The sequence below is a fragment of the Carassius gibelio genome, chromosome B4 (assembly GCF_023724105.1).
Source record: "Carassius gibelio isolate Cgi1373 ecotype wild population from Czech Republic chromosome B4, carGib1.2-hapl.c, whole genome shotgun sequence".
NCBI classification, from domain to species: Eukaryota; Metazoa; Chordata; class Actinopteri; order Cypriniformes; family Cyprinidae; genus Carassius; species Carassius gibelio.
In genome coordinates this window covers 6,061,533-6,084,030 of record NC_068399.1, presented here as the reverse complement: position 1 = coordinate 6,084,030, position 22,498 = coordinate 6,061,533, and the positions used below count along the sequence as shown (strand labels likewise).

At 36.0% G+C, this 22,498-nt stretch overlaps 2 protein-coding genes across 3 annotated transcripts; one reads left to right on the top strand and one right to left on the bottom strand.

The window, feature by feature from the left end:
- Positions 1 to 4,050: 4,050 nt before the first annotated feature.
- On the top strand, positions 4,051 to 5,666 carry LOC127955982 (gastrula zinc finger protein XlCGF57.1-like). Its single transcript, XM_052553711.1, has one exon. It carries the CDS (start codon positions 4,077 to 4,079, stop codon positions 5,382 to 5,384), a length of 1,308 nt encoding a protein of 435 aa, XP_052409671.1. The 5' UTR covers positions 4,051 to 4,076; the 3' UTR covers positions 5,385 to 5,666.
- Positions 5,667 to 10,364: 4,698 nt separating this feature from the next.
- On the bottom strand, positions 10,365 to 21,437 carry LOC127955931 (gastrula zinc finger protein XlCGF26.1). 2 transcript variants are annotated; one of them, XM_052553593.1, is made up of 3 exons: positions 21,290 to 21,437; positions 20,039 to 20,177; positions 10,365 to 13,921 (listed from the first exon to the last, which is right to left on the bottom strand). In XM_052553593.1, the coding sequence occupies exons 2-3, from the start codon at positions 20,121 to 20,123 to the stop codon at positions 12,003 to 12,005; spliced, it is 2,004 nt and encodes a 667-aa protein (XP_052409553.1). In that variant the 5' UTR covers positions 20,124 to 20,177; positions 21,290 to 21,437; the 3' UTR covers positions 10,365 to 12,002. The 2 variants fall into 2 exon arrangements, with proteins under 2 accessions (XP_052409553.1, XP_052409552.1); XM_052553592.1 differs by lacking the exon at positions 21,290 to 21,437 and adding an exon at positions 21,108 to 21,283.
- Positions 21,438 to 22,498: the final 1,061 nt, after the last annotated feature.

Sequence of the window (22,498 nt, the reverse complement as noted above, 5' to 3'; positions counted from 1 at the left end):
CTAGTAGTAGGCCCATTCATAATTAGACCCGCTACTCTGTCTACGCTGTGAACTTGTGTCTCATTAGACAATAAATTCTCCAATCCTACCATCTAATTAGCTCCAGAGTCGTCTCCACACACGTTGGTGTTGGTCAAAGTCATCTTTTTCACCGACGAATCTTTAAACCACTTTCTTATATCCATACTGTAGCTTTTCTGTACCAAACCGCCAAGGAATTGTGTATAAACAATACAATATTGTATGCTTAATGAATTGCATGATTTATATATACATATACTTACAAACAAACTGCATATTGTAATTTGAATTAATAAAACTACTAACACAAAAATAACATATTGAAAGGTCTGCTGCTGGAGACTTGCCATTGGCTGTTGTATTTGAATAATTCATGAGATAGGTCTTTGCAAGGTTTGGGTGCTGTTTTGGGATGTTTTAACAGTCATTTATGAATATAATTATATTTAAAATAATGTTCTGTGTAATAATGCATTGAATAATTAATTGTCTGAATCATTTCTGAAGGTAATGTGTTATGCATTTCTAGTGTTACTGTTGTAGTGATTACTGTTCCTGTGAGCCAAGTTCTGCTGAAAATACGTCATTAAAATCATTAATGTCATTAATGATCTAAATCAAGAACATTCAATATCAAAAGTCTAATGTAAGTTTGGTTAATTGTTCTTTGCGTTACATTTAGGGGAGCACATAAAGTCATTTAGGGGGACACATAAAGTCATTTGGGGGGGCACTGCCCCCCGATGCCCCCCCTTGATGACGGGCCTGGGCCCGGGTGGGCCAAGCCTCTGATTGGGTGGGCCAGGCCCACCCTGGCCCCCCCTTGGAGCCGGGCCTGATCATTCCTCCAATCACGTGACCCTTCAAAATTTTTCTTACATTCTGATTTGCTGCTCAAAAATAATTTGTTAAACGGCTGAATAGATATTATTTTTCAGGTTTCTTTGGATAGAATAGAAAATAAATGAATAGAAAGTTCAGAAGAACAGCATTTATCTGAAATAGGAATTATGTTTTTTTGATCAATCCAATTTTAAGCATCCTTGTTAAAGGAGGGGGGGGGGTGAAATGCTATTTCATGCATACTGAGTTTTTTACACTGTTAAAGAGTTGGATTCCCATGCTAAACATGGACAAAGTTTCAAAAATTAAGTTGTACGTTTGAAGGAGTATTTCTGTTCCAAAAATACTCCTTCCGGTTTGTCACAAGTTTCGGAAAGTTTTTTTCGAGTATGGCTCTGTGTGATGTTAGATGGAGCTTAAATTCCTTATATGGGTCCTAAGGGCACTTCTCCCGGAAGAGCGCACACTCCCGTAGAGCAGGATAATGCAGTCCCAACGAAAAAGGGTCGCGATCGTGTGTTGGAACCGCAGGCGGTGAGTAAATCTGCTTCAAATATCTCTGTGTTGTTAACTTAGCTATCGGCGAGTAACGTTAAGCACATCAAGTAAACAACATGCGATGTTGTCATCAAACAGCACTTTCCACATGTACAGCAAAAAAAAAAAAAAAAAGACGACATAGTGGAACTTAGTCATTTTGCAAAACCGCTAAGCAAATATATACAGTTTCAGTACATACCACATAGAGACGTTGTTGCTGATGCTGCTCTTGTTAAATTTCAGCCTCTGGATCTGATTCTGGATCATAAATAAACGGCTGAATCTGACTGTTAGCCATGGTTTGTTTTGGATGATGGTTTTTTCCTCACGGTAATGTCACAGTTTCCAAACCCTCTCAACGCAAAAGCTTACTCGCGCTCGTGATTCCTTAGCTCCGCCCACATGTCACGCCTCCAGCCGCTCGTGTTTTTCCGGGAAAAATCGGTACAGACTATCTTTCTCTTATGAATATAATAAAACTAAAGACTTTTTGGAGATATGAAGGATGCAGTACTACTCTATAGGTACTCGAGATTAACAGGATATTGAGTGAAAACGGGCATTTCACCTCCCCTTTAAATAAAAAATTCTATAATTTCCAAAAAAGAAAGAAATCATACTGTGTATAATGTTACAAAAGCTTTTTATTTCAGATAAATGCTAATCTTTGGAGCTTCATATTCATCAAAGAATCCTGAAAAAAAAAAAATAATAATGTACTCAACTCTTTTTTTAATATTAATAATCACTAAATCAGTATATTAGAATTATTTCTGGATCATGTGACACTGAAGACTGGAGAAATGATGCTGGAAATTTATCTAAGGAATAAAATGGAAAAAGTGTTTTGATCTAACGAAGAAACTACATTTTAAAATAAAGCAGTTATTTTAGTGTAAAAAAAAATCTGTATTTTAGATAAAAAAAAATCTTAAAAAAGAAAACATTTTGACTGGTAGTGTAAGCTGATTATTCATATAGATTGAAAAAAAAAAGAGTCTAAAGAGTATAAAAAAGGGCTCTGAGTTGCAGCAGAGAAAAAAAAAACATGTTGCTGGATATGGACTTGAATGCACAGTGATTGTCTGCCAGCAGGAGGTGCTGTGAGAGCGGCAGAACTAGTGGTTTCTCCAGTAACGGCTGTAATCAAAGCAGCTCTGCTTGTGAACGATTCTTTATCAGGTAAAATGAAAATGCCATCGAAACAGATATACATTCATATAAAACACCCACGACGTGTTTTGATATTGAAACGTGCAGTGCTTATGTTAATTAAACATATTATTCAAATCATACACCACAAATAAATAAATGTATGGGAAATACCAGTAATGTATATCGGAAATGCGTTTAAAAATCATATCACCGTTGTTGACAAAAAAAATTATATCGTGATACATTACGATATTGAATTATTGTCCAGCCTTAGCTTTATATCAGATATTGGCCACCCTGCTTTCCAAGATATCGGCATCGGCTGTCAAAAAAAACAACAGCGGTTGACCACTAATTTCTAATTATGTTGCCCTTCATGCTTTTAACCAGTCATATTCATTTCGTCATTTTCACTGTATGACGTTTGCACAATGAGTATTACCTTGGCTTTAAAAAAAAAAAGTGATTCCCAATGCTCACATACTCCCCAGAATACTGAGTGCTCTGTATGTTACAATTTTTTTATTACTTTTTAATGTTTTTTTATTAAATATTTTATTTGTGAAGAATACATTGTTATTTAAAGTATAAGCATGTTTATTTTAAAAAAAATTAAATCCATTTAAATCAAATAAAGTTATATCGGCTCTGTATCATACGGTGCCCCTAGGGTGACATGGTAGATTCACTAATTTTTTCTTGTGCTCACGAACGTGAAGATATTCTTATGTCGTGGCCTCAAGATGGTATGTTGAGAGAATGACATCCAAATCACATTGCCATGACTTCTTATGTCCAGGGAATAAATTTTTTTCTCGTGGCCACTAGTTAAATGCGTAAAACAAACATGCATGACCATGTCAACTTAGATTTATCAGAGATTTATTTAATTATATTTTATTTTGAATGAAGAGATTATTATATAATTTATTGTAGAAATTATTACATTATTAATTTATTATATTAACCATAGGCCGTGGCTACCGGGCTGTATTACATGCAATCGTCAGCATTCAAATAAAGTTTATCACTAATAAATTTTACCATGATATTAAAATAATATTAGCCATCAACTACCCTGCTTACCAAGATATGGGCATCGGCTGTCAAAAAAAAAACAGGCATCAAATTGAGGGGGTTGTGATGTTTGCTGCTTTGTTCCATTAAAATGTGGCTAACTATAGCTACACATATATATATAACTATATAACTCTATATATTCCACTATAGAGCTGATGGCACTGAAAGAAGAGAGAGAAGGGGAAGAGAGAGTTTATGATTTAAAAACTGGAAAAGAATCTTTTAAAAGTTCACAGACCAATAAGGCTTCCTCACGAAAAAGAGCTCAAAAGACAGGAACGTTTTTTACATGCTTTCAGTGTGGAAAGGGTTTCAAACAACATGGCAAACTTAAAGAACACATGAAAGTTCATAGGCAAGTTCACACTGACAAGAAACCATACACATGCCCTGAGTGTAAAAAGAGTTACTCCCATAAAGGAACGCTTAAAGGCCACATGAGAATTCACACCGGAGAGTGGCCTTACTCCTGCAAATTGTGTGGAAAATGCTGTGCTACAAAGCAAAGCTTTAAATATCACATGAACATTCACACGGGAGAGAAGCCGTTCAAATGTGATCAGTGTAAAAAGAGTTTTGCACGTAAAGGAAGCCTTATTTCGCACAAGAGGATTCATTCAAAAGAGAACCGTTTTACATGTCATCGGTGTGGAATGCGTTTGCCTAGCATGAAACGCCTCAACAGACATGTAGTAATTCATCCCGGAGAGAAGCCTTTCAAATGCCCGCAGTGTGAAAGGAGTTTCAGATTCAGTAACTACCTTAAGATTCACATGAGAATGCACACTGGAGAGAAGCCCTTCACGTGTCATCTCTGTGGAAATGGTTTTAGTCGTAAAGCAAGCCTACAGACTCACATGAGAATCCACACTGGAGAGAAGCCTTACACTTGCCCTCAGTGCGGAAAGAATTTTGCATATAAAGAATCCTTTGGTTGCCACATGAGAACTCACACTGGAGAAACCCCCTTCAGCTGCAAATTGTGTGGGAAGAGCTTCTCGCATAAAGGAAATCTTAGCCATCACATGATAATTCACACTAGATATAAGCCTTTTAAATGTGATCAGTGTGGAAAGAGTTTCAGACACAAAGGATCTTTTAATTACCACTTAAGGTCTCACTTAAGAGCAAACTCTTTTACATGCCATCAATGTAGAAAGAATTTCGCCAACAGAAAAGATCTTAAGAAGCATATACTAACTCACACCGGAGAGACACCTTTCATGTGCCATAACTGTGGAAAGAGTTTCACACTTAAAGGAAGCCTGAAGACTCACTTAAAAATTCACACTGGAGAGAAGCCTTTCACTTGCCATTACTGTAGCAAGACTTTCAGATTTAAAGGGAACCTCCAGACTCACACGAGACTTCACACTGGAGAGCGGCCTTTCACCTGCCTCAAGTGTGAGATGTGTTTTACATACCAAAGAGACCTGAAACGTCATCTGCAAAGTCATCCTGGAGAGAATCTGCAGAGTTCTACGCGTGACCAGAGGTTGAGAAAAAGGAGCAATTTCAAAAATCCCCTGCCCATTTCATCGGGAGGAACGCGATTCAATTGCGATCAGTGTGATAAAAAATTTATTTTACCATCACACTTAAAGATACACCGGAAAAGTCATGTGGATGTGAGACGTTATTGGTGTTCTTCATGTGGGAAAAGATTTAAATGGCTTGGTAATTTAAAATGGCACCAGAAATTACTTATCTGTGTCAAATTAAGGCTACGTTCACGCAACACCTGAATGTGGGCCAAACATGAACTTCTGACGTCAAAACGTCAAAATTGCATTATTTGACTGAACTGTAGAAAGAGAATGCACTGTTTAACATCTTCTCAAAGACCATATGCATAAGGCTTAAAGTTAGAGCTCTTTTGATGACACCTGCAAGCTGGTTCCAGTCGAACTGCTCCTACTAAAATGCTTTAACCCAATGATTTTCAAACATTTCCGTGAATTATCCCCAGCAATGTACATATTTTATGTCTCCCTATATCTGACACACCCACTTCAGGTCTTGCAGTCTCCACTAATGAGCGGATGAGTTGAATTGAATTATGAGTTGAATTATTTCGAAGCTTTTGACACAGTGCTTTACTCTGCAATCTGGTGGTCAATAAAAAATGTACTTAAACCAACTGTATCATTTAGATGTTTTGTTCATTGGGACATCATTGTAAGGTTTTATTGCCTATTTGATAAGCATGTGTTATGGCAATGATAAAGTCTTTGTCATTGTATTGTGCAAAATACAATACATTTTGAAAACTGTTCTTCATTTTTACTTGCATCACCTTCTAAATAGAACGTTTAATACGCAATAAATAATTATTATTATTAACCATTGCACCATTTTTGTGTCTTCCTTACAAAAGATCACAAACAGCCACATTGTTAAAAACCGTGAATGCTATAGTTGCATTTGTATTTATATTTTTCTCACCAGTGTGAGCTATTGTCACTTGTCCACTGCTGCACCAACTCCCACTGTCATTTGGATTTTTTGTATTAATAAAAATAAGTTGGTTCAGTAAAAGAACAGAGTCTACAATTTAAAAACAACATGGCTGCTCAATGCAGCATGCCAGATGACAGTCGCATAACCGATAAGATTTAATTTATCCAGTGAGAAGTGAGTCGAGCTGATTAAAAGAAGAGCGGGGCGAGACCGTCGAAATGCAAAAAGCACCTGTTTGGCGATAATTTGGATTTTGAAAAGTATGTTGACATTTGCTGCTTATCTAAGGTGATTTAAAAAAAAAATGTACATACATTTTTTATTTGATTGGTTCCACATTGTTTGCTGATTTTAACTTTAACTTTTTTTTTTTTTTGACATCAAGGTGTATGCTGTGCTTCCAAGCTCTCTTACTCGTTTTGCTAATTAACAGACTGCATTACAATAGTCCAGTCTGGAGAGAACAAGAGCTTGGACAAGAAGTTGTCTGGCTTGCTCTGATAGGAAGGGTCTAATCCTCTTAATGCTGTTTAAGGCAAATCTGCAGGAAGGGGTCGTTGTAGCGATGTGATCTGTGAAGCTTAACTGATGTTCCCTTACAAGTCCTAGGTTTTTGGCTGTCCTGGAAGGAGTTATGGTTGATGAACCCAGCTGTATAGAGCTGTTGTAATGAAACGATGGGTGAGCTGGAACCACAAGTAGTTCTGTCTCAGTTCGATTGAGCTGAAGGTGATGGTGCTTCATCCAGCTAGTAATGTGAGGAACTACCATTAGATCATCTGGTTGGAATGAGAAGTAATGTTGAGAGTCATCAGCATAGCAGTGATAAGAAAAGCCATGCTTCGGAATGACAGAACCTAATGATGTCAAGTGGATGGAGAAGAGAAGTGGTCCAAGCACTGAGCTTTGAGGAAGTGAAGATGAGTACTAAGGATTTGAAAGCTGCTCTTGCCAGTCGCAGGGCTTTAGTAACCGAGAGCAGGACAGTCTCAGTTGTGTGGCCTCTTTTGAAGCCAGATTGGTTGCTGTCCAGGAGGTTGTTCTATACAAGAAACAGAGAGAGTTGGTTGAAAGTGTCTTTGCAATGAATGGAAGAAGGGATACCGGTCTGCAGTTTTCTAGAAGTGCTGGATTTAGAGATGGTTTTTTAAGCAGTGGGTTTACCCGAGCCTGCTTGATTGCAGTGGGAAATGTAACAGTGTGAAGACAGGTGTTGATAATGTGAGTAAGCAAAGATATGACTGAAGAAGAAATGGCCTGAAGGGAGAGAGTGGGGATAGGATCAAGTGGACAAGTAGTAAGATGATTGGAAAGGATAAGTTTGGAAACGGCCATCTCTGAGAGTGGAGATGAGGAGGAGAGAGAGAATGTGTATTAGTCATTATGAAGTTTGAGGTTAGAAGTGATGAGGAAGTGGTCTGAGGTGTGCAGTGGAGTAACTTAAGTATTGTCAGTGGACCAACAGCTTAACTCCTCCAGGAAGTTTCCCAGTTGACCTGGGGGACGATAAACAACTACAAAGTGGATTTTAAAAGGGTGTGTAATAGTTATTGCATGTGATTCAGATTAACTGTTGCCAGTAAGGGATGAAATCGACTGCCAAGTACAAAACCTATTCCAAAAAAGTTGGGACACTCTACAAATTGTTAATAAAAACAGAATGCAATGAAGTGGAAGTTTAAATTTCTATATTTTATTCAGAATACAACATAGATGACATATCAAATGTTTAAACCAGTGTTAATTTCGTTGACGAAGACTATGACGAAAAATATTCGTCAACTAACCTTTTTCACGGACGAAAACTAAATAAAAACTAAATAAAAAGTCAGATATGATGACGAAAAACGTGACGAAATATAACTGACACTTTAGTCAACGAATAAAAATGAGACGAAAATATATGGGAGGGACGAATGGAGAAGAGATCCAATCAGTGCGAATCTTTGAGGGTAGGTTGATCTATGCAGAAGCAGCCGAGCCATTTTAAAAAGCCGCGGCAAATGCAAGCGCAACAGCTAAACAAAGCAGCAGTTACACAGAAAAGAGAACAAAGATGAGTTTGCTCTTGGGTCTTAAATGTATCACTGATTATTTTTGAACCTACTTATGTGTAATGCTATGTTTTAATATGAGCATTTATTAAAACAGAAATGTGTATTTTAAGAATACATTTTATAACGTGCTCCAAGCATTCAACACATCAAGTTGGCTTCAGCCCCGCGATGCGGGAAAGTTGAACTGAGCAGAGCAGCTGGTTACTCGCGTAACACTGAACCGAGCTCTCTTTCAGGACGTTTGCGTCCTCCTGCACCCTGAACGAACAAATACAAATCGCATTTTAAATAAACATAAGAAAAAGCGAAAAGTGAAAGAGCTCAATTCAGCAGCGTGGCGTTCTGGTGTTCAGGGAGCAAGCAGAGACGCGTCTCAAAGTCTTCTTGCTTTTGTACCGACAACAAATACATACTAAATATGTGGAAATACCCGTCTTGGAAAGTGTATTCGAAAAAGTCGGTAGTTATGTCTTCAGTGAAAGTAAAGCGTTGGAAAGAACTCAGATGCGTATCTTTATAATGGATGCATTTGTCTCTTAAAGTGACCACGCCTAATTTACTAGCTCTGCTGTCAGTGTCTTTAATGTATGAAAATGAAAGTAAATCACTCACTGCTCTTGATTGAATTACTTTGTAGTTTTAACAAGAATTTATCCAAAGTCAATCCGAAAATCAGATAGAATAGATTATATTGTTTTACTAGTGACTAAAAAAAAATAAAAATAAATTATTAGGGACCTGAGCATGTTTTGCTTAAGTGTTTCTTTCTTTAATTTCTAATGCAACCTTTTCACACCACAGACTGAACCAAATTAAGCATTGCATCAGACATTATCAAGATGAATTTGTTGTTCTGACACAGTTTAACCCTGAGTTATGTCATATTTTATTACCAATTTCTAAACTACAGCAAATAAACTGTGATATTGTAAGAAACGTTGAAGGTGTCTGAATACATTTTGGTTTGATTGTGTATTTTATTTTACAGTGAAGACTATGCAGTGCTATTTTAAATGAACAAAAACAAACTTAAAAAAATGTAAACTTTGTGTAAATAGTACAAATAAAGAAATATAATGAACATACAATACAAATATAATATAGGTGGTTGTCTATTTCAATAATACTGTACTTCATCTTGAAAGAATGTCATATGCATTGCATATCATTCAGGACGAATGCATATCTTTTTCAGAGAGCATGTTTATTTTTCATTGAGAGCAGGCCTTATGTTTATTTTATAAATACCATTCCATAACAGACTGATGGAAACATTTAGTCAAGTCAACTAAGTTGACTTTGTTCTACTAAAAAAAAACTAGACTAAGACTAAAAGACTTAAGACTAGACTAAGACTAAAACTCTTATGATATTTAGTCGACTAAAACTAGACTAAGACTAAAACATTTCAGATGACTAAAATGTGACTAAAACTAAATGGTGTGTTATTCAAAAGACTAAGACTAAGACTAAATCCGAATTTGCTGTCAAAATTAACACTGGTTTAAACTGAGAAAATGTATCATTTTTAGGGGAAAATAAGTTAATTTTAAATTTCATGGCATCAACACATCTAAAAAAAGTTGGGACAAGGCCATGTTTACCACTGTGTGGCATCCCCTCTTCTTTTTATAACAGTCTGCAAATGTCTGGGGACTGAAGAGACAAGTTGCTCAAGTTTAGGAATAGGAATGTTGTCCCATTCTTGTATAATACAGGCTTTTTAGCTGCTCAACTGTCTTAGGTCTTCTTTGTAGCATCTTCCTCTTTATGTTGCACCAAATGTTTTCTATGAGTGAAAGATCTGGACTGCAGGCTGGTCATTTCAGTACCCGGATCCTTCTTCTACACAGCCATGATGTTGTAATTGATGCAGTATGTGGTCTGGCATTGCCATGTTGGAAAATGAAAGGTCTTCCCTGAAAGTGACGACGTCTGGATGGGAGCATATGTTGTTCTAGAACTTGGATATACCTTTCAGCATTGATGGTGCCTTTCCAGATGTGTAAGCTGCCCATGCCACACACACTCATGCAAACCCATACCATCAGAGATGCAGGCTTCTGAACTGAGCGCTGATAACAAGAACAACTTGGGTTGTTCTTGTCCCCTTTAGTCCATCCATAGAAACAGCTAAAAAAAATAGGATCACAAATATATTATAAGCTATAATATAATTAACAAAAGAAAAACAACAACACTGCAATGTTCGTTTTTGTGACACTTTTATTTGCATTATATTTAGATCTGATTTAATTCATGTTTGTAAAGGTGCCTCAAACACACAAACAAATAACATTAGTTCTAGTATTGTCAGTGAGCATGAGTGAAGCATAAAGCCATGTTTAGGCTACATAATGAACAATAGTTTAGCAACCAAATGTTACAAATATGGCAAAAATTTAAACATTTGAATTCTTGTGAGACAGGCAAGTGAGCCAATGCCATCTCAGTTTTGCTTGACATTTGTATGCTGTTTATAATGAATGTCACCAATGCCTAACTCGTGTGTTGAGAGTGCACCAGACAGCCAGCTCTTTAACCTCCAGTCTGTAAGCAGACTCGTTCACCGTCCTGAATGAGGCCGATGAGTGTGGTGTCGTCTGCAAACTTCAGGAGCTTGACAGAGGGGTCCTTAGACGTCATTAGTGTAGGGAGAAGAGCAGTGGGGATCAAATGCGCTTTCTTATTCTTTAGCTTGGTTTAAACTAATTAATTTTACTTTGTTGGAATAGCAGCTACGCTTCTGAACGAGTCAGTCTATTGTCCGTTATCTGACTTGGCTCGGCGTTCATCTTCAGGTCTCTCTTCACAGCAGTTCAGTCAGTGTACTGTTTGAGTAAATGAATTACTCCGGGATATTGGTTTATTCTGACTCAGAGGGAGTGTCAGCCACATTAAAAAAGTGAACAGCTTAAGTCATCTGTGGATTAATACGTATTAGAGATGCGAACCATTTAAAACGATTCAGTTCGATTTGGTGAACTGAATGATTCGTTCGTGAACCGGATATCCAGACTGCTTTGATTTGAACTCACTCTCACACAGACACGGAAGAGAAGACAATGCTGAATAATGTCGTAGTTTTTGCTATTTTTTGACCAAAATGTATTTTCGCTGCTTCAAAATATTCTAACTGACCCTCTGATGTCACATGGACTACTTTGATGATGTTTTTTTTACCTTTCTGGACATGGACAGCATACCGTACACACAGCTTCAATGGAGGGACTGAGAGCTCTCGGACTAAATCTAAAATATCTTAAACTGTGTTCCGAAGATAAAAGGAGGTTTTACGGGTTTGAATGTGATGATTTGGGGTGCAATGTCATCTGCTGGTGTTGGTCCATTGTGTTTTTTGAAAACCAAAGTCATTGCATCCATTCACAAAGAAATTTGATGAATGGATCATTTCATGCTTCCTTCTACTGCCCAGCTTTTTGAAGATGTTGATTTTCATTTATTTTGGTCTTATTAAGTCCAAAGACCTAAACTACTTCAGTCTGTGTGCCTTGTATTTATTTAATACATGAGTTTTTATTAAACAATCAAATAAATTAGGGATTCCTTTATTCAATTGCAATTAGAGGCTATCTACTGCCACTGCTTGGTATTTATAACCATAGCAAAAAAATAAAATTAAGATCAGGTGCGGCCACGTGAGTTAATAAACAGTTTCCAGGTAACGCAATCAAGTAAAGGATGCAAATTAAATACATGGCAAAATGATTAAGAAGCATAACCTATTCAGACATGTATCTAATAGTAGACACATTTGAAATGTCATGTGAACAGCCTCACAAAAATATACTGTATATTTAAGCAAAAAAACAGACTTGACCACATTCACCTGTGTCGAGAACGCAGCCTTAATTTCACACAGATCCGTATTTTCTGGTGCCATTTTAAATTGCCAAGCCATTTAAAACCCTTTCCACACAAAGAACACTGATAACGTCTCACAGATGCATGACTTTTCAAGTGTATATGCAAGTGTGATAGTGAAAGAAATTTTTTATTACACTGATCACAATTAAACCGCCTTTCTCCAGAGTGAATGCGCTGGTGATTTTGAAAATGGCTGCTTTTTGTAAATGTCTTGTTACACGCAGGACACTGTAATTTATTTACAGAATGAGTTTGTGAATGACGTCTTGGGTCTCTTTGACATGAAAAACTCATCTCTCCAGCATGAACTCTCATGTGAGTCTTAAGGTTTCCTTTAAACATGAAACACTTTCCACAGCGATGGCATGTGAAAGGCTTCTCTCCACTGTGAATTTTCATGTGAGCCTTAAAGCTCACATTATGTCTGAAACTTTTTCCACACTGATGGCACGTGAAAGGTTTCTCTCCAGTGTGAATTCGCAGGTGAGTCTTGAGGCTCACTTTATGACTGAAACTTTTGCCACACTGAGGGCACGTAAAAGGCTTCTCTCCAGTGTGAATTCTCATATGAGTCGTTAGGTTTCCTTTATGTGTAAAACTCTTTCCACACTGATGGCACATCAAAGGGTTTTCTGCAGCGTGAATTAAGACATGCCTCTTAAGGTGTTTTTGGTCTGTAAAACTCTTTCCACACTGATGACACACAAAGCTGATCTCTCTCGAGTGAATCCTCATGTGGTAATTAAGGCTTTCTTTACGTGTGAAACTTTTTCCACACTCAACACATATAAATGGCTTCTCTCCAGTGTGAACTCTCATGTGAGTCTTTAGATTTCCATTGTGTGAGAAGGTTTTATCACACAGTTTGCAGGTGTAAGGGCTCTCTCCAGTGTGACTCCTCATGTGGGAATCAAGTGTTGCTTTATATGTGAAACACCTTCCACACTGAAGGCATGTGTAAGGCTTCTCTCCGGTGTGAATTCTCATGTGAGACTTAAGGGATTTTTTGAATTGGAAAATCCTTTCACACTGATGACATTTGAAAGGTTTCTCTCCAGAGTGAATTGTTTCATGGCTGTTTAGACGCTCTAGATTTGTAAAACTCAATCCACACTGTTGACATATAAAACAGTCCTCTCTTGAGTGAATCTTCATGTGGCAGTTAAGGGTTACTTTACATCTGAAACTCTTTCCACACTGATCACATGTGAATGGCTTTTCTCCAGTGTGAATTCGCATGTGAGTGCTGAGGCTTATACTATGTCTAAAACTCTTTCCACACTGATGGCACATAAAAGGCTTCTCTCCGGTGTGAATTTTCATGTGATTCTTGAGACTTACATTATTTCTAAAACTTTTTCCACAATGATGGCACATGAAAGGCTTCTCTCCAGTGTGAATTTTCATGTGATACCTTATGTTTAGTTCTGCTTTAAAGCTTTTTCCACACAGTTGACAGGAGTAGGGCTTCTCTCCAGTGTGAATTCTCATGTGCCTGTTAAGGGTTCCTTTTTGAGTGAAACTTTTTCCACAGTCTTGGCAGGTGAAAGGTTTCTCTCCAGTGTGAATTCTCATGTGCCTTTTAAGGCTTCCTTTTTCAGTAAAACCTTTTCCACACTGCTGGCAGGTGAAAGGGCTCTCACCATTGTGAATTCTCATGTGGTCTTTAAGGTTTTCGTGCTTACTGAAACTCTTTCCGCACTGAAAGCAGCTGAAATAACTTACCCCTGACTTTTGTGTTCTGTTTTGTGAGGAAATCTTTTCAGTTTTCGTGCAACTAAAATATTTTTCTCCAGTTATGTAAACATGTTTATCATTCTGATATTTCTCTTCCATTTCATTTGGTACTTCACTCTCCTTCTTCAGTGACATCCGGTCTGAGGAGAAAAGAGAAAATTGCAAGTTAGTCCCCAGTTTACATACCAACAGGAAAAAATATTAAAACATTTAGACATTTATGGGGCCGTATGAAATTGTAAGACTGTACTAAAGCATAAAATACCATATTTTTGCAGATATTTACGAAACATGCTATGTTAATTTATTCGTTTCTCTGCAAGATACTTTGCAATGTTTGTGTTCTGTGTTGGAAAACCCTTTGTTGTTTTGGTCTGTCTGAATCCACCCACTGCCAATTTACCCAAATGTATTTCAACAGCCTGGGTTGCCAGTTGGCAGAATACACAGCTTATTACAGCCATGGAAGCCAGCAAATGAACTGGGTCAGATAATGGCAAATTTCCTAACCTAAAAAGCCTCAGCCTTTATCCCGTCCGTGTGCTGGCACTAGGGCTGGGGTAAACGATTATTTTTTAAATGATTAATCTAGCGATTATTTTTTCGATGCATCGATTAATCTAAAGATACATTTTTTTCAGACCGATTCGATTTAGACTATCTCCCCATTAATTGACTACTAACAATTTATACATGTTGATTTACATATCAGAATGAAAAAAAACATGAATTCCTTAACATTGCAATATATGTTTATTGCTCTTAAAATTACAAAATAAAAGACAGACTAAGAATGCATTACATTGCACTTGTATAGAGATAGCATTCAATAAAACCTTGAAAACACATAGCTTACTGAAACAAGCTTACTGAACACATAGGGCCTAGCTTACTGAAAAAAAGTTCTTCTTTCAGATGAAAATAACAACAACTTGATGTCTAGCATTCAATAAAAAAGGTCACCCAAAATACTTGTTTAAAGCAATTGAAAGAATACAGTAACCAATGTAAACTTGAGGGCTTTAAGCTAATACAGAGAGTGATTTTCCAAAAAAATAAAAATAAAATATTAACAGTGGGAGCCAGCAGCTCCGTATGCACCACGTGAAACTTTGGCATTCCGCCCTTTTTCTATCATGTCTTATGATTTTGATTAATATGCACAAGGGAGAGAGAGAGCAAGAATGCGGCGAGCGGATGAGGATGGTCAAATTATACTTTGGCCTTTATCAGTGGCACGAGATGCGATGACAATATAAGTGTCATTGCATTATAATTTTTTTGTTAACCTATACAGTTGAAGCAACTAGATGCAGCGCCGCTGCGATGTTCATTCAAAATATTGTGGAAAAAGAGAGTTTGGAGAAAATCTTGTTTATGTTAAAACTGAAACCAAGCCATTCACACAGAACACATATTTCACGCATTTCTAGAGAGGGACATCTTCTATCACCATTGACTCGCGTCTCGCACAAGAGAGCCAATTGTTTCGAAAGACATGTAAAATTATGGTGGGTTCAATTTTTTTCAAAAACATATCTTGAGACTTTATGGTGGGTTTTTCCCCATCCCACTGCCTCTCATGTTTAGATGAAAAATGTACTCTGTGTAATTGGCTTTCCCTTTGTATTAAACTATGCATGCACAAATTATGCTGTTTTGTTTATAGTTCTTTAAGATACTTAATAATAATTAGTTTATAAACATTATTTTATACACTTTTGTGTCATATTTTCTTATGCTTTGAATAAACGTGTATTAGTAATATTTAGCCCAATGCACCCTCTTGTGGCCTCAGAAGAGAACTCAAAAGCTTCTCTTCACCCTAACTGAAATTATGCTTTTAAAATTCAAATATAATTAGAATTTTGATAATATTGCAAATTCGAATTTAGTTTTTCAGCCATTTTGACAGTATACCATACATACATTTTCAGAATTTTCATTCCTATACATTCCTAATTTTTAGACATACTAAAGCACAGAATTTGCTAACAATAAAACATAAGGGCCCTAAACATGTCATTTTTTGTTAACCTTTTAATAAATGTATGTTGATTTGTATAAGTTTTATTATTTTAATAAATTAGAAATTTTTGGTTAATACAATAGAATTTAACCATTAAAATTTTAAGGTGGGGTAAGCGATTTCTGGTAGCCAATGTTGACATTTGAAATCACCAAAACAAAACACGCCCCTAACCTAAAAGAGCCTCCGCCCCAAACATGTGTGCAACCCAGGCAACGAATAGTTCTGTAAAACAGAGCAAAACCACTTTTACACTGTGTCTACACTGAACACAAGCGGCACGGCACAACAAAATACTATGGAACTCATAATCAGTGATGCTATCTACACAATCGATATATATACACTATATCTATGGTCTACACTGGATGCTGTGCGGTACGATACGACAAATCCACAACAGAAAACTGCTGCGGTGTTCTATTTATGACATATTGACACACATTTCAAATGATTTTCAACGGTCGCTTTGTCACGTCCAGGTACTATACAGACTTCCGCTGTTGCAGCGCAGACACGTTGTTACTCACTTATCGAGAAGAAACGAAGCAACCTCTGCGTCCAGTTTTTTTTTTATCCTTAATCTCTATCTTTCTGTCGATCGGCTCGGCTAATCTCCAACCTGTGCACTGAACGCTCTCTCCTCCACATCATAGGTAGACACACCCCTTACTGCTGATTGGCTACCAGTTTGCTTTGCTACTCCGCCCGAATCAGTTATCTAAAGTGTTTTAAAAAATAGTTTACCCCACCTTAAAAAAAAGTAATCTGGAAAAAAAAAAAAAAAGCAAAAATAAAAACAATATGGGAAAGAATAAAATGGATATCATAGGGCACTACTTGTAGAGTTAGGGTTAGAATAAGTTGACGTACTTACAAAGTTACTTATAATTAGAAGAATGCCTGTTGGGAGACAGACAATACAGAGAGTTATATATTAAGCAGAGAGTCTACGAACACTCCGATGAGAGTTGGTTTACATGAAGGGAAAACATCACTTATTTTCAACAGAATGTTCAAAAGGGACCATGCTCTGACCCTATGAATTTCAAGATACTCAATATTGTTAGCTTCTATGTTATTTTCTTAATTCATGAAGAGTTTATAAAGTGAATTGTTATATATTTTATAGTAGCTGTATAATATTTTGGTATTTTGTACATGCAATTTAAAATTGACTAGTCCCCAAATAAGAAACTCTGGTTTAAAAAAATAAAATAAAAATTTTCCCACATATAATTATGATTTTGTGATCTGCACCAGCAGCCTTGTGGTCAGAGAGCCAACATGCAGCCCTGTTGTGTTTTGGGAGTTCTGGGTTTGAAGCCCGGCCCATGGACCTTTCTCTATCCCCCTAAAAATTAAGCTTTTTTTTATTTATTATGGTTTTGTGGTGCACATAGGTGTTTAATTTTAAATACAATCTTTCTTACATGACTTGAACGCACCATTATTTTAAGCTGTTTACAAGAACACCATGATGGTAAATATATAACACCTGCGGTGTATGACACAGTGGGAGAATGAAATTAAAGTGGCCAGCAATAACTTTTTTAATATTTTTGTCGCTCGTAGTAGATGGGTCTTCAAGGCGAATTATAAAAGCACTGATAACTTTTTATTTTGGATGCAATTATTAATTTTACAAGTACTATTCAGAATGTTTTCTATTTGTTCCCTGAATTTAAAAAAAAAACCTAGCATTGACCTAGCATTGCTAAACTATCATTTTCAGTGGGAGAAACCTTTAAACAAACTGCACTTTGACATTTTAATTGTGTGTTTGTGTGTGTGTGCATATAAGGAGAAAGAAGTAATAGAAGATATTTAAAAAATATTTGTGTAAAAACTGTTTATTTAATGTTACAGTAACACTGAATAATTCCAAACAACTACACAATGTATCCAAAATTACTACACCATTCTAAATTACATGTAAACTCATGTGCTCCTCCTCATAGCATTCAGCAAGATCTCAACTTCAGCTTCATCATGGTCATTAGAATGATCCAAGATTTTTTATTTGTCACATATATGATTATATAGATCATATATAACCAGTAGTGAATTGTGAGTCAGGTCTGCTCCATGGAGAGTGCAATTATTGAAGAATACAACATAGATGAAATATACATAAATATAGGAAGGAAAAAATGAAATAAACAATTAAAATATAAAAAGATGTATACTGTAGAATTAAATATACAATAGAAAATAATGTGCATGAAAGTAAACCATTAAGATAGACAGGAATGTACAAGAGGCAAATGTTCAAACAATTCATTCAACAATTCCATTATGTGCATCTTAAAATCGGAAGAGTAGATTTTAACAGTGTAGGGTAAAGAGCTAGTGACATTCTTGAGAATGGCGAGGGCTAGGGGATCTTCAGGGAACTGTATTGCCTTGTGTAACATTATTTTATCACCTGAGGCATAAGTGTGGTCTGTCAATGGCTGGACTTCAGGCATCACTGTACTGAAGGGTGGCTGGTCTCATGGTCACCTTGCTCATCATCTGCAAAACACAACACTGAAGTCAGTCAGATGCTCAGGAGAAACTGATCAATTCTCCACCCCCTATTTACAAAAAGTAGCAAAGTATTTTGTACATGGCACCATGGTGTTCCAGTCACAGTACAGTGGTGCTTCTATTCAATACATTCACAATACCTGGCTAAGTAAGTTACAGAATTTTAATTTTAGCTATCCCTCTATGCACTTTTTTTGTCACAGTTTTCTACTGTAGTCAACAACTTCGGCTTAGCACTAAATATTATTCATGCCCAATAGGAGTTTCTTTGATAAAGAAATAGTTTAAACAATGTCTTTTATTAGTGCATGTAACTTAACAAAAGCTGTAACGTACCTTACGTCGCCTCTGGGTCTTCACTGGAGCATCGTTTCTCATCTAATGGATGATTTTCCGTGGGTCTGCCATCAGCAAATTGGAAAGTGCAAACGTATGGAAATTTCGGTGTTTTTTTTTTAAGTTTAAGGCTTTCACATTCAGCTCTGGTGCGTGGATTATAATCAATACAAATGTCTTGCAGGCATTTTTTACTCTTGAACCAGCTATTATGACACCCCTTAACTACACGAAGTACGCCAGTCTTTCTGTGGTCCATTTTACAAGTAAACTAGCCTGTAAAATCAACACAGTGACCACGAAACTACTGGATCACAATACAATTACTATTAGCGGAGCTGCTTTACAGGGAATCTGACACATTATAGTTCGAAAATGGCGGCACTCGCACTTATGTGGAAAATCGTGGGCTATACTTTGACATGTCAGTAATACAACCACAACAATAGGTGGCACCAAATACACATAAAACCAGTGTGCCATGAAAAACAATGTAATGCGTGTTGTAAAGATCGCGAGTGAAAACAAAAGAAAAGCTTACGGCGGCACGAGTCGTGACCGTCATGTTAGCGTGATGGGAACAAAACTTCCTCTGTAAGGGATTTTAAAACGTAAGACAGTACCCAGATTTGAAAACTACAATAAGATTTCACTTCTACTGTGAAAATTTGTTTGGTAGGCTCCTATGAGATGGATACAATAAATGCTATAGGCCTATAATTCAGATGGGCTACCTGTTATATTTATAGTATATCTAAAAGTGTACATTTTTAAATGTGAACGTTGGTACATTTTACCAGTATTTACCATACTTTCAAAACAAAAATTTTAATAGGAAAAATATGCAATATGAAAGTAATTTAAGAAAAAAAAAAAGCTATATACATACATACATATATATAGAAATATATATATATATCTTTTTTTTTTTTTTTTTTTTTTTTTTTTTTTTAAGTAATACAAGATTTGGTTTTCAATAAGGCTTTTTTCAAAAGGTACATCTGAAAAAAGGAGGGTCGTCTTTATATTCAGGTCAATATGGTATATTATATATAATTATATTATAATAATAATAATTTAACTCGAAGTATAGGCCAGGGGTAGGCAAGTTCGGTCCTGGAGAGTCACAGTCCTGCAGAGTTCAGCTCCAACCCTGAAAAAAATCACTCACTTGCCTGCAGCTTTACTTTTGAAGCTTACCTTTAGCTTTACTTTTTACATTTGAAGCTGAAATCTGCAGGACCAAAGTATATTAATAGTATATACGCTATAAGCAAAATATATAACTCGAAGGCAAATATAATACATTTCTATTGAAGTCAACATTTGAATGAGTTAATCTTTGAGAATAAAAACCAACCTGTTTGTTGCTCGGTATCTTCTTGTTTCACCCTGACTGCTTCTTCAATCCTAATGTCTTCACTCTCCTCTTTAATTAACGCCATCTTTATAATAGTGCGTGTATCACATGGACCTCTGCTGCTTCCTCAAGAGTTTTTCTGTGTGTTTGAATACACCGTCATGTTAAATATGAGAATAATTAACAGAATTTGTTTTTGTTTTTTTATAATAATCTAAACTAAATATTTTATGTGTATGAATTAGCTCTCTAGTTAAGTAGTCAATGCACTGGAAAGACTCAAAAGTCAAAAGTGGAATAATAATAAAGCGGGGAAATCATTTTGGCAAGCAATTAACTCAATTGAACAGAAAATGTCTGCTCCACCCTTTAGTACTTGAATTTGTGCTTTGAATTCACAATAAAAGGAGCAAAATGAGACAACATTTTTTCTTTTATCATGGTTTTGCAGGTCTTATAACGGTTTTAATACACCTTTCCACAATTTAAGACATTAAAAGGTCATAAATCAGAGCAGAATTAATTAAATTCACAGTCATGGCATTAGAGGTTTCATTCACTGCAAAATTACTTCCTGTGTATTTTTGCTTCCCAATACGAACATCTAAACATAATAATCAGGATGGGATCAAGGTAATAAAATTAAGCACGTTTTTTCTTAAAACAAGAACATATATCGGTCAAATTAGTAAAAAAAAAATCCTGTTTTTCCCTTTTAATTAAGTTTATGAATCTTAGCCCATTGGCAGATATCTGTTCTTGTTTTAATCAAACTAATTAATTTAGTTAAGTTTAACAGAAAACACGACTTTTATCATTTTGCTTATGTCATCTTATATTATTTAATCAAATAGTAATAGAGCTCGGTTGAAAGTGGTATTAAAAAATACAGTAGTTCAATAAACTCATTGTATGCTCCCTAGACATTTACATTAAGAAAATATGCATTTAATGTTCCCTCAGTCTATTCATTTATTTCGGTTTAGTTTAAGAAATAAACTAAGGAAGCAGGGTTTAAGCAATACAATCTGAAAAGGTGTCTTTTAAAAAAGACTTTTTCTACATTCACCTTCATAAAACCTGCAGAACTGGATGCGCTTTGTACGCAGATTAAATGTTAATTAATGTTACATATAACAATAATACACTAATTGATTAAAAAAAAAGTAAATTTTACAGTTCTTCTAAAACTATGATTTTGTCTGAAAGTTATCGATGTAAAAACACTCTTAAATGCTTATAAACACAAACCGTTCTTCTTTAGCGGAGTCAGAGACGCAGCAGCGCGACGCGGCTTTATGATGTCATATAGCCACACCAAAATAAAAGTCCCGTTCACACGCTCAGACTACATGGAAACAAAAAATAAGTATTCAGATTGTGATTTGATTTATTCCAGCGACGTACTGAAAATTAGGGATTTAATTAAAACTTTCACTTTCACATAAGCCTACAAAAACTACAAAAACTTTTTTTTTTTCATCGTGCTGTTTCTTTCAACTGTCTACTAATAAAATTATAATAGAACAAAAATCTAATACAAATAGATTAATTGTCCACAATTGGAATTTAAATATTACACATCTCTATTTTTCCAGTTCTACCCATATCATGTGGAGTTAAAATACTGTATATATTTTAAACTAAACTATTAATTCATTATAATCATTTATCATTTTATTACTCTATTTAATTATATAATCGTTTATATTTATCATAGTCATTTATATACCCATTTCATTGTTTCATTTATTGATTAGTCAGTTATATTCTATTATATTATAGTTGTTTTATACTATTTTCCATTGTTGTTTTGTCTTATGACTGTGTTTCACTAGCTGTTTGTCTTATAAACTCAAGGTTTACGAGATGCTATTTTGAAGATGTTTTGTAACGTGTAATCATTAAGATGTAATCATTATCATTCCTTTTTACATGAACAATCCTGAAAGCACTGACGGTTATCAGTACTTCCACCATGTTAAAGTCGGTCATGTTTTTGTTAAACAAGGTGGGACACAATGTCAGGTGAAATACGAACAGCTGGAGGATGCTAATGTGTGGCTAGACCAGGGTGAACTTGCAGTCACGCAGATGCAATTCTTTGGAAGGTAAAAAGTGCCACCTGCTGTCAGAGAGTGAATTTGTCTCTCATTCCACCCTTCTGCCGTTTTTGTTTGGATATTCAAAAAACATTTTTTCAATGAGTTTTGTATCAGTTTGCAACTGCTGATATACAATTTGTGGAGGCCTGAGGGTGTGTCCTAACCATACCTGATTTGGAGCCTGCCCAAATAGAAATATGAACTCAGCACAGCTCCTTGAGATTAAGACTTGCAGAGTTTCTTGGTCGGCCAAATAGTGACACTAGAAGCTTAAGTGATGGGAAGTATCTCATCCTTCCCGGTGGGTGAAGTGGACACTACTTCCAGGTGGGTGAAATTGTTTTTCTTTTTAATA